The 12,478-nt window shown below is 41.6% G+C and overlaps 1 protein-coding gene across 1 annotated transcript; it reads left to right on the top strand.

Moving 5' to 3' along the window:
• Window positions 1-11,509: 11,509 nt before the first annotated feature.
• On the top strand, window positions 11,510-12,448 carry LOC139025533 (olfactory receptor 1D2-like). Its single transcript, XM_070440677.1, has 2 exons — window positions 11,510-12,035; window positions 12,252-12,448. The coding sequence occupies exons 1-2, from the start codon at window positions 11,510-11,512 to the stop codon at window positions 12,446-12,448; spliced, it is 723 nt and encodes a 240-aa protein (XP_070296778.1).
• Window positions 12,449-12,478: the final 30 nt, after the last annotated feature.

Consider the following 12,478-nt stretch of genomic DNA (forward strand, 5'->3'; position numbering starts at 1 on the left):
GATTGGGAACCATACCAGCCAAACATAGAAGAACAAAACATAGAATGCCCACCCAACTCACGCCCTGACCAAACCAAAATAGAGACATAAACAAGGAACTAAGGTCAGGCCGTGACAGTACCCCCCCCCCCCAAAGTGCGGACTCCGGCCGCAAAACCTGAACCTATAGGGGAGAGTCTGGGTAGGTATTTTCACCGCGGTGGCCGCTCCACCTCTGGCTTGGCCCACTTAGGTGGCGCATCTAGAGCGGGGACCCTTGCAGTGGGCCCCGGAAAGGCGGGCGACTCTGCGCGCCGGACAGGCGGCGACTCTGGCAGCGCCGGACAGGCGGGCGACCTGCAGCGCCGGACAGGCGGGCGACTCTGCAGCGCCGGACAGGCGGGCGACTCTGGCAGCGCCGGACAGCGGCACTCTGGCAGCGCCGGACAGGCGGGCGACTCTGGCAGCGCCGGACAGGCGGGCGACTCTGGCAGCGCCGGACAGGCGGGCGACTCTGGAGGCTCCGTACTGGAGGGCGTCGCTGGAGGCTTTGCCATGACTCCTGATTGGAGGCTTCTTGCTATGGATCATCACTGGAGGCTTCGTGCCATGGATCATCACTGGAGGCTTCTTGCTATGGATCATCACTGGAGGCTTCTTGCCATGGATCATCACTGGAGTGGAGAGACACACAGGAGGCCTGCTCTGGGAGCAGGCACAGGACTCACCAGGCTGGGAGACATGCAGGAGGTTGTAGGGCTTAGCACAGGCACAGGACTCACCAGGCTGGGGAGACATGCAGGAGGCCTTGTCCTTGGCCGAGGCACCGGATACACTGGGCCGTGGAGGCGCACTGGAGGTCTCGAGCAAAGAGCCTGCACAACCCGTCCTGGCTGTATGGTGACTTTGGCCCTGCACGTGCGGGGCGCAGGCACAGGACGCACTGGGCTGTGCAGACGCACTGAGACACAGTGCGTAGAGCTGGCACAGATAACCCGGGCTGAGGAGACGCACTGGACTCCGTCCTGGCTCGATGCCCACTCTCGCCCGGCCGATGGGAGGAGCTGCGATGTAGCGTACCGGGCTATGAACACGTACTGGAGACACCGTGCGCTCCACCCCATAACACGGTGCCTGACCAGTACGACGCTCGCCACGGTAAGCACGGGGAGTTGGCTCAGGTCTCCTACCTGACTCGCCAATCTCCCGCCTTCTCGGGCTTCCTTGCAAGCCGTATTTGTGTCGCCAACTCCATTCTCCGGAATCCCTCCTCGCACTGTTCAGAGAATCCCAGGCGGGCTCCGGCACTCTCCCTGGGTCAACCGACCACCTTTCTACCTCCTCCCAGGTTGTCTCATAGTCCACATAGTGCTGCTCACCTGTCCAGGAGTCCCTTTCACCACGCTGCTTGGTCCTTTGGTGGTGGGTAGTTCTGAACTGCTGTTGGTGGAAGAAGGTGAGGACCAAGGTGCAGCTGGTACGTGTCATCCTTTATTAGTTAATTGAACACGGAATAGCTAAACAACAAAGAGAACAACCGAAACAGTACTGTCTGGTGCAGACACAAAAACAGAAAGCAACTACCCACAAACACAGGTGGGAACAGGCTACCTAAGTATGGTTCTCAATCAGAGACAACGATTGACAGCTGCCTCTGATTGGAACCATACCAGGCCAAACACATAGAAATCAAAACATAGAACAAAACATAGAATGCCCACCCCAACTCACGCCCTGACCAAACCAAAATAGAGACATAAACAAGGAACTAAGTCAGGGCGTGACATTATGAGTGTCCCTGTACCTTTAATTACTATTGTATTCTCTTATATTAAGATTGTGACTATTTGTTTGAAATCTTCCATAGAGACCAGACAGAGAGTTTTCAGCACCTGTACTCCTCATCTGGCCTCGCTGCTCAACTTCTCTTTCAGCTGTTTCTTAAATCTGCTCCAGAGTATATTTGATAGCCCAATGAAAATTTTCCAACTGTACACAATATTTTATCGGTGTACTATCTCATGTGCCAGCAACTTTTAAATCCTATTGTGTTTGGAGTTAGGATATATAGGGAATAGAGTGCTATGTGGGACGCACACCTTCTGTCATAGCCTCTGGGAGTGTAGGACCTGAAAGTGTACTGTAGGCCTTGGATAGCCTAGAGTGACAATAAGGGTCATCACTTTTTAATTTATTTAACTAGGCATGTCAGTTAAGAACAAATTCCTATTTACAATGACGGCCTACTTGTAACCCCCCCCCCCCGGCTTTACATGTAATCAATTTACTACTTTTCCTTTGAATGTAAGAAGTAATGTTTTAAGGAACTCAGCCGGGCTTTCAACTTGCTCTTGAAAGTTATAATGGTCGAATGCAAGGTGCAATTTCGTCATTGCAGACAGACTGCTGTTTATACTGTAACTTGTCAGAAATGTCCAGATCGACTAGCTCATGTCAGCTAACATTTTTTAGCCCTTTGATTTTGTTCTAATGTTTGAGTCACCAGATATCACATGAACACACATAAGACATGTTCCCCAACGATGAGGGGGCCCGAGTGAAAATGTTGGGGAACCACCACTCTACTGTATAACAATATTATGAAACCTAAAATAATGAATGGCTGTCCTGGTTGTATTATTTTTTCATCAACGCCATCCCTATCTCCCTGAGTTTGTAACTGTAATTTTGTGGTAATGTTATAGACAGAGTGTATTGTGACAACTACTCGGTAGTCAAGCTTGCTAGTTATAATCTTACAAGAAAATATGATTATGGGGTCTTGTTGTAACGGTGCTTTCTTTGGCTTGTACTATATACTCATATGTAAGAATTGTATAAATATGTTTGTCTTCAAAAGATATTAAACAGAGAGTGTTTAACACTTGTATACCACATATAGCCTCTTTGCTGAACTTCTCCTTTGGCGGTTTATTTGTGATTATGCAAGGCAGTGTCACGTTCTGACCATAGTTTTTTTGTATTTTCTTTGTTTTAGTGTTAGCCAGGACGTGAGCTGAGTGGGCATTCTATGTTGTGTGTCTAGTTTTCCTGTTTCTGTGTTTGGCCTGATATGGTTCTCAATCAGAGGCAGGTGTTAGTCGTTTGTCTCTGATTGGGAGCCATATTTAGGTAGCCTGTTTTCTATTGTGTTTTGTTGGTGGTTGTTTTCAGTCTTTGTGTGTCTGCACCAGATAGAACTGTTTCGAGCTTCACTTTTGTTGTTTTGTAATTTGTAGTGTTCAGTTTTTTGATTATTATTATTAAATTAAGATGAACACTACCACGCTGCGCTTTGGTCCTCTCCTTCTTCCACCAACGACAACCGTTACAGCAGATATGATACTGCACATCTACCACCTATACTTTTTATTTGTTTATTTTCTAATGTCCACCACTTTTCAATCCTGTTATGTATATCATTAGTATCATGAAAAACCAGACAGGCTTGAAAAAAGGTACTAGGCCTTAACCTAAAACATATAACAATAAAGTTAAATGCGTTCTGTGTTTTTTAATTTGCTATACAAATATGTGGCATTTTGGCATAGTTTCTCTGTAGCCCAAAGATAATTAATTACATAAATTGTATCATGTATTATCACTGAGAGAATGTTTTATGTAATTTTAGGTATCTGATCTTTAATTCACCAATTAAATATGGTGTTCCCCAAGGCTCTGTTTTAGAACCACACTGTGTTTTTACAGTATTCAGAATTGGGGTGACAAAGGTCGCTGATTGGAATCCAAGCCGGTAAGGTGGAAAAATGTGCTGTTCTGCCTTGGAGCAAGGCAGTTAAACCCCGACAACAACTGCTCCCCGGGCGCTGATGACGTAGATTCAGAGGGTTGGGTTAAATGCGGAAAACATTGGTTGAATGCATTCAGTTGTGAAACTGACTAGGTATCCCCTTTCCTGCCAAGCAACTGTATTAGAGAAGAATTGAAGAGTGAGAGTGGCATGAGCCAAACACAATTTCTCTTGCAATGGGTGGAACCGTACAAAAAGTGTCTAGGCACGTCAGAGCATAGAATCAGTGACAAAAGCAAGCAGTAATTTTCCACACGCTAGTAGCTAGTGTGTTTTAATAGTGTGTCGATGAAACTTCTTGCAGCAGCAGGTGCTTTTCAAGTTTAAGGGCGGATGGTGTTGCAAAAAATACAGTTGACGTTGGAAGTTTACATACACCTAGCCAAATACATTTAAACTCAATTTTATAACAATTCCTGACATTTAATTCCAAATTAAAATTCCCTGTCTTAGGTCAGTTAGGATCACCACTTTATTTTAAGAAAGTGAAATGTCGGCATAATAGTAGAAGAGAATGATTTATTTTTAGCTTTTATTTCTTTCATCAACATTCCCAGTGGTAGAAGTTGACATACACTCAATTGAGTACTTTGGTGCTATGCTTGGAAATTGGGGCTATAGTGGCGGCGAATTGGAAAAAACTGGATAAATATCGCGCAAATTTGTCAAACGGCCTTTAATCAATTTCTTGCTCTTACAATATGCATATTGTTAATAAGTTATTGGATAGATAATAGAGTCTCAAGTTCTAATAAACGTGTTTAATTTTTTCTCTGAGTGGAACACAAGTCCTGTTGGCAGCACTTCCCCGACCAGGAAAGTAAAATGCAAGATGTTTAATGCTCGCTTCAACGCTCTGCCTATACATGGTCATGCCACTTATGACCCGAAACCACACCTCGTACGCCTTCCTCTGGGTGTCAAGAGTACGTCAGAGGAGAAAATCATGCGTTTATCTGTTCTGACGTGAAATAAGACCTATTTTTTGACGTGACCGTCCAATTTCAGGAAGTCAGAAGCGTGCGACTTGGGAGAACATGTTTTTGGTTGCTGCCGTTTCGGATGTGAACTATCCTCCAGCTCGGATTTGATGTTGATAAATGAGACCATGTCATCGTAATGTATGTTTTTCAATATAGTTTAATCAGATTATTTGAAATTTTTTTCGGAGTTTTGCCGTGTTCGTAATGTTTCTTTTGTTTACGTGGAGAGTTCCGTGCCACTCGACGAGTACCCATGCTAAATGAAGATGGAAAGTTGCCATTCTGAAGGGATTGAACGACTCTTTCTGGACACTAGAGGACAACTGATCAACAATTCTGATGAAAAGATCAGCCCAAAGTAAGACCAAATTTTATAATGTTATTTCATATATTCTGTCGTGGCATGTCAACTGTCCGCCTCGCGCGCCTCCAAAGTGTGTCTGTCTATGCGTGGCTATGCTGAATTTAAGCGCTACATTTAGTTTTCGATGTTAAATCATGTAATAAATCGGAATATTGTCTGGAATCACAGAATCCTAGTTTTTCAATTGCGTGCACAGTCAATGTTTTTCTCAGAAATGTTTTATGAGGAGTAAAAATTTAGGTTATTTTTGATGTTGTGTCTGTAAATGTTTATGTGCTGCTTTCTGATTGTAGCTGAAATGTAATTTATGATTTTTATTACCTAATAAATATACACATTTTTCAAAAAAAAAATATGCTATACAATAAATATGTTTAGTCATTGTGTGTCTTATGAAGTTGTGTTTCTTGGTTAGTAGCTTATATATATCTTCATGTTGTCGACATTAGTGATAAGTAGTTGACGGAGTAAAAAACTTGATGCAGTTAGAAAAGTGCTCTCTTTTGCTGACGTGGGTTAGCTAAAGATTTACATATTTTGTCTTCCCTGTAAAACATTTTAAAAAATCGAACATGGTGGTTAGATTCACAAGATGTCTGCCTTTCATATGCTGTATTGGACTTTGTTAATGTGTAAAAGTTAAATATAAAAAAAAAGGTTTTTTTGAATTTGCCGCTCTGCCTTTCAGTGGAATGTGGGAGGAGTGGCCGCTAGCGGCACCCCTGGCCTCTTGGGTCAAACATTTCGGGTAGCCTTGCATAAGCTTCCTACAATAAGTTGGGTGAATTTTGTCCCATTCCTCCTGACAGAGCTGGTGTAACTGGTCAGGTTTGTAGGCCTCCTTGCTCGCACACGCTTTTACAGTTCTGCCCACAAATGTTCTTTAGGATTGAGGTCAGGGCTGTGTTGGAGGCCATTCCAATACCTTGACTTTGTTGTCCTTAAGCCATTTTGCCACAACTTGGAAGTATGCTTGGGGTCATTGTCCATTTGGAAGACCCATTTGCAGCCAAGCTTTAACTTCCTGACTGATGTCTTGAGATGTTGCTTCAATATTCCACATAATTGTCCTTCCTCATGAAGGCCATTCTATTTTGTGAAGTGCACCAGTCCCTCCTCAGCAAAGCACCCCCACAACATGATGCTGCCACCCCATGCTTCACAGTTGGGATGGTGTTCTTCGGCTTGCAAGCCTCCCCCTTTTTCCTCCAAACATAACGATGGTCATATGGACAGGAGTTCTTATTTGATTTGTTCATCAGACCAGAGGACATTTCTCCAAAAAGTACGATCTTTGTCCTCATGGTGCAGTTGCAAAACCATAGTCTGGCTTTTTTATGGCAGTTTTGGAGCACTGGCTTCTTTCCTTGCTGAGCGGCCTTTCAGGTATATCAATATAGGACTCGTTTTACGTGTGGATGATACTGTAATATTCATATGTGTAAACATACTTGAATTGTAATTGGATGCATTTTACCGCCGTATCATACTGTGCTATGATTGGTTAAGACCACCAGAGGGTTAGGTCATGGTCATGTTTGATCATGGTTGGAGATACGTGAACATGCCAGTTGTAGCTAGCTAATAAAGAGCTACGTTAAGAAATATCCTGTAGTACTGCATTTTATTTTTTTGTACAAAGTGTGCAAAACAGAACAGATACTTTTGTACCTGTTTCCTCAAGCATCTTCAAACAAGGTCCGTTTGCTGTTGTTCTGGGATTGATTAGCACTTTTCGCACCAAAGTACGTTCATCTCTAGAGAACAGAACGCGTCTCCTTCTCGCAGCGTGTAAGAACGGCTGCGTGGTCTCATGGTGTTTATACTTGCGTACTATTGTTTGTACAGATGAACGTGGTACCTTCAGGAATTTGGAATTGCTCCCCAGAGATGAACCAGGACTTGTGGAAGGTCTAAATTTTTCTGGGTCTTGGCTCGAGGCTGATGTTCTTTTGGTTTTCCTATAATGTCAAGCAAGAGGCACTGGAGTTGTGAAGTAGGCGTAGTATTATACACGTCCTCCGAATGACTCTCCAAATGATGTCCAATAGCCTATCGAAGCTTCTAAAGCCATGAACATTATTTTTGGAATTTTCCATGCTGTTTAAAGGCACAGTCAACTTAGTGTATGTAAACTTCTGACCCACTGGAATTGTGATACAGTGAATTATAAGTGAAATAATCTGTCTTAACAATTGTTGGAAAAATGACTTGTGTCATGCACAAAGTAGATGTCCTAACCAACTGCCAAACTATAGTTTGTTAACAAGAAATTTGTGGAGTGGTTGAAAAAACAGTTTTTAATGACTCCAGCCTAAGTGTATGTAAACTTCCGACTTCCCCACAAGCTTGCTTGCATCGAGTCATGCTCACTACGTCGCTAAGCAACTTGAAAATTTGGGATTCAGGCCATATATACAGCTGTATGGAGCAACAAACAACATGTGTTTAGATACAAATGCAGTGAGCCTGTTGTAAATGATCAATCGCTTCTGCTCCATTGGTGACAATGGGTGAAAGTATCAGATCATGAGATTGTTACAGATCTGGAAACAGTGGAATCTTGTCATACTCATTTGCCGCGTCATACCATGAGTCTCGAATTATCAGCCAAATCGATCTCCACTTTATATTGGCCTTCTCGGCCTTCCTTCCCTTCTCATCTGTCAGGGTGTGACCGTAGTGTATCATCGATGTATTGTGCACGATTAGTGTTTTATGTACATAATCAAGTTTAAGTCATTATAAAGTGCTATATATTACTCTCCATTAGAGCATAGAGAGATGACTTCTCTGGGGCAATTAATGTTAGCACAGCTGAAACTGTTGTTCTGATTAAAGAAGAATAAAACTGTCCTCTTTAGACTAAGTTTGAGTATCTGGAGCATCAGCATTTGTGGGTTCGATTACAGCTGCCAAAGATGGCCAGAAACAAAAAAACTTTCTTCTGAAACGTCGTCAGTCTATTCTTGTCTGGAAATTAAGGCTATTCCATGCGAGAAATTGCACAGAAACTGAAGATCTCGTTACAACGCTGGTGTCTAACTTGCCCTTTTACAGAACAGCGCAAACTGGCTCTAACCAGAATAGAAAGAGGAGTGGGAGGCACCAGTGCACAACTGAGCAAGAGGACAAGTACAATAGAGTGTCTAGTTTGAGAAACAGACGCCTCACAAGTCCTCAACTTGCAACTTCATTAAATAGTACCCGCAAAACACCAGTCTCAACGTCAACAGTGAAGAGGCGACTCCGGGATGCTGGCCTTCTAGGTAGAGTTGTAATGCCATGATCCATTCACAGCTCTTTGTCTTTTGGCAATGTTAAGGACACCCCCCCCACACACACAAAGTGCTTTTACCATATAATGGTTTAAATGTATATATTTTACATACTGTTCATGATTATATTGTGCATGTTCATTTAAACAGTAATAATTATTTAAACATGTCCTCACCTGGGATTTGAACTCACAACCTCTTCATTCAGGGCATTACAACATTCCTGCTATGCCACCTTGTCTATGTCAATGATTGATTTTGCTTGTATTTTTACACTTTGCTTTTCAAAGTAAATCTCAGCTCTGTTAAAAATACACTCAAGAAAAACTATTATACTTGTAGTGATTCAGGAGTACGATAAAAACCAAATAATATGCCCCACCAACATTAGACAACTATACTGAAAACTCAAACTCAAATAATTGAAATAAGTCAATTAAATCAATGATGGGAGAACAGTCAGATGAACTGATACCTAAAATGGCAGTGCAGGTGGGACTCTTTTGATGTGCAGATATGTATTATAGGTAATGAATGTGCAGAGGGGGGACTTTCCACAGACTTTGTGGCACAGCAGAAATATCAGTAGATCCCAAATTCAGAGATTGGGAATTCAAATCCCAGGTGGGGTCTTAATGAAAAGTCAGTACAAAGTAGTCATGTCAAATGTAGTCATAGTGTCACTGATTAAATATTTGTACTCTATTTTAGCTGAACAGCGTACCACTTACCTTAAAACCCCAATACCATTTAATTATTTTACTTATAATGGTTTGGGACACCTGGGACCATCTACTGGCAAAAACCTCCATGGGACCATTTCACAACATCCCAAGAACGTCCTAAAAGCGTCCCCGGGACAAATTGGGAACTGGACAAATCGTCCAGGAGTCCAAGACAAATCGTCCTGACCACTTTAGACAACCATTTTGTGAAATTCCAGAGACGTCCTAGCGACTTATTTTTGTTTGCAGGGACGTTCCCTTGGGACCATCACGCAACGTCCTAATGACTATTCAAATGAAAGTCCTGAGAACGTCCTAAAAAGTACCATCAATGTCTCCTTGTTGTCATTGATTGTCTCATGGATAACGTCTGACAAAAATAGGAGCCTTTTCATAATGTTCACTAATGGACATCAAAATACACTGAACAGACATATAAACGCAACATGTAAATAGTTGGAAATTAAAGATCCCAATAATTTTCCATATGCACAAAAAGTAAATTTTTCTCAAATTTGGTAAACAAATTTGTTTACATCCCTGTTAGTAAGCATTTTGTCATTTACCTCGATAATCCATCCACCTGACGGGTCTGGCATATCAAGAAGACAGCATAATAATAATTATACATGTGCATCTTGTGCTGGGGACAATAAAAGGCCACCATAAAATGTGAAGTTTTGTCACACAACAAAATGCCATAGACCGCTCAAATTTTGTAGGAGGTTGTAATTTGCATGCTTACTGCAGGAATGTCCACCAGAGCTGTTGCCAGAGAATTTAATGTTAATTTCTGTACCATGAGCAACTTCCAACATTGTTTTAGAAAATGTGGATGACGGCCCAACCGACCTCACATCTGCAGACCACTTGTATGGCGTCGTGTGGGCGAGCGGTTTGCTGATGTCAATGTTGTGAACATGGTTGTGGAGTTATGGTATGGGCAGGCATAAGCTATGAACAACGAACACAATTACATTTTATTGATGGAAATTTGAATGCCCAGAGATGCTGTGATGAGATCCTGAAGCTCATTGTCGTGCCATTCATCCGCTGCCATCACCTCATGTTTTAGTCTGATAATGCATGGCCCCATGTTCCAAGGATCTGTACACAATTTCTGGAAGCTGAAAATGTCCCAGTTCTTCCATGGTCTGCATACTCACCAGACATGTCACCCATTGAGCATGTTTGGGATAATCTGGATAGACGTGTAGGACAGGATGTTCCAGTTCCCGCCAATATCCAGCAACTTCGCACAGCCATTGAAGAGGAGTGGGACAACATTCCACATTCCACAATGAACAGCCTGATCAACTCTATGTGAAGGAGATGTGTCACGCTGGATGAGGCAAATGGTGGTCACACCAGATACTGACTGGTTTTCTGATCCACACCCCTACCTTTTTTTAAAGGTACTGTATATGTGACTAACAGATGCATATCTGTATTCTCAGTCATGTGAAATCCACATATTATGGCCTAATTAATTGATTTCAAATGACTGATTTTCTTATCTTTTAAATTGTTGTATGTTACGTTTATATTTTTGTTCAGTATGCCTTATCATAACTTTATACTGCGACCAAACCGGTATCTGTACTGAACGCCCTCGTATGGTCCCAAGGTTAATGTCATATTTTAATGTTCCTACAATGTTCTCAGAACATCAGTGGGATAACGTCTCGCTGAAACCCTTAAAGCAGCAATTCCCAAACTTTGACTTGGGGAACCAAATGGGTTTTGTGTTTTGCCCTAGCACTACACAGCTGATTCAGCTTTGATTATTTGAATCAGCTATGTTTATTTTGTTCTTTTTTATTTAACCTTCATTAAAATAGGCAAGTCCAGTGCTAGGTCAAAAAAATCCACATGCAACCCTTGTGCTCCCCAGGACAGATTTGGGAAACACTGCCTTAAAGGGACCAAAACAGAGTAAATAGAATCTAATGAGTTGCTTGTCATAAACTCAATATAGATCCATCTCTATGGAGTGGTTACATGGTGACACTGAAACTACAATCCCATGTGATCATACACTATGATATATTTAGAGATTAGTAGGGTAGGTTATTTTAGCAGTAATCCCTCTATCAAGCAAGAAGACATTTCATGGACACAAGTTTCTTTATTTTTTTCACTCCTCAGAAATCTGATAATGTACAGATATTATCGGGAACTTTTTCATTTTATTATGATAAGAGTTTGAGGGAGAATGTGAATTTGTTTTGTTAAAACTATTGTGTTTAGTCTGAGCCGACACAGAATCAAATTATTCACACTTGCATTCATTCACATCCATACACGCTCAAGCCTTGCAAGAACTAAGAATTGCTGCATTGACCAGAGGAAGAAAATTAACAAAATCTATGGAGAACACAACCCAAGTCAAGTTATTTTATCTCTTTGGCTTAAAAGAGACATTTAACAACAAATCGGTCTTTTTTATCTTGTCTCTTATCACATATCTTCTCATCATCACTGTGAATCTGACTCTGATCATAACAATCATTCAGGAGAAAGGCCTCCATGAGCCCATGTATATCTTTCTGTGTAGTRTATGTGTCAATGGATTGTATGGAACTGCTGGTTTCTACCCCAAGATCTTACTGGACCTTCAGTCAGATGTTCAGGTGATATCTTATGGTGGATGTTTGACTCAAGCCTATGTCATATACACATCTGTCCTGTGTGAAATTTCTACTCTAACAGTGATGTCTTACGACAGGTATGTGGCAATATGCAGACCACTACTATATCATACCATTGTGACATCTTTAACTATTAGAAAGTTACTCTTATTTTCTTGGTGTTATCCTTTATTTATAGCACTCATATCAGTTATTTCAGCTGTCAAAATTCCTTTGTGTGGGTCTCGCATTGATAAGATCTTCTGTGACATTCCGTCTATGCTGAAACATGCATGTTTACCCATTACAATCAATCCGATTTTGAACAAATGTATAATAGTGATTCATGTTTTACAGATACTTTTCATTGTATTTTCTTACTGTAAGATTGTAAGGAATTGTGTAAAGTCAGCTAAGGGAAGGATTAAGTTCACACAGACCTGTGTGCCACATTTAATAACAATGGTTATTTCCGTCACAGTGACCCTGTTTGACACTTTGCAAGGATGGAATAGTAATGTAAATATTACGCTAAATATGCGTAATGCAATGGCTGTACAATTCCTTGTTATACCACCTGTCTTAAACCCTCTCATATATGGACTTAACCTCAAGCAGATTCGAAGGGCAGTTTTTAGAAAGTGTAATGCACATAAAATCATTGATATGAAACGTTAGTTACATGATCTTACACAACAGGGAGACTTC

This window comes from Salvelinus sp. IW2-2015, unplaced genomic scaffold, assembly GCF_002910315.2.
Source record: "Salvelinus sp. IW2-2015 unplaced genomic scaffold, ASM291031v2 Un_scaffold2818, whole genome shotgun sequence".
Lineage (NCBI taxonomy): Eukaryota > Metazoa > Chordata > Actinopteri > Salmoniformes > Salmonidae > Salvelinus > Salvelinus sp. IW2-2015.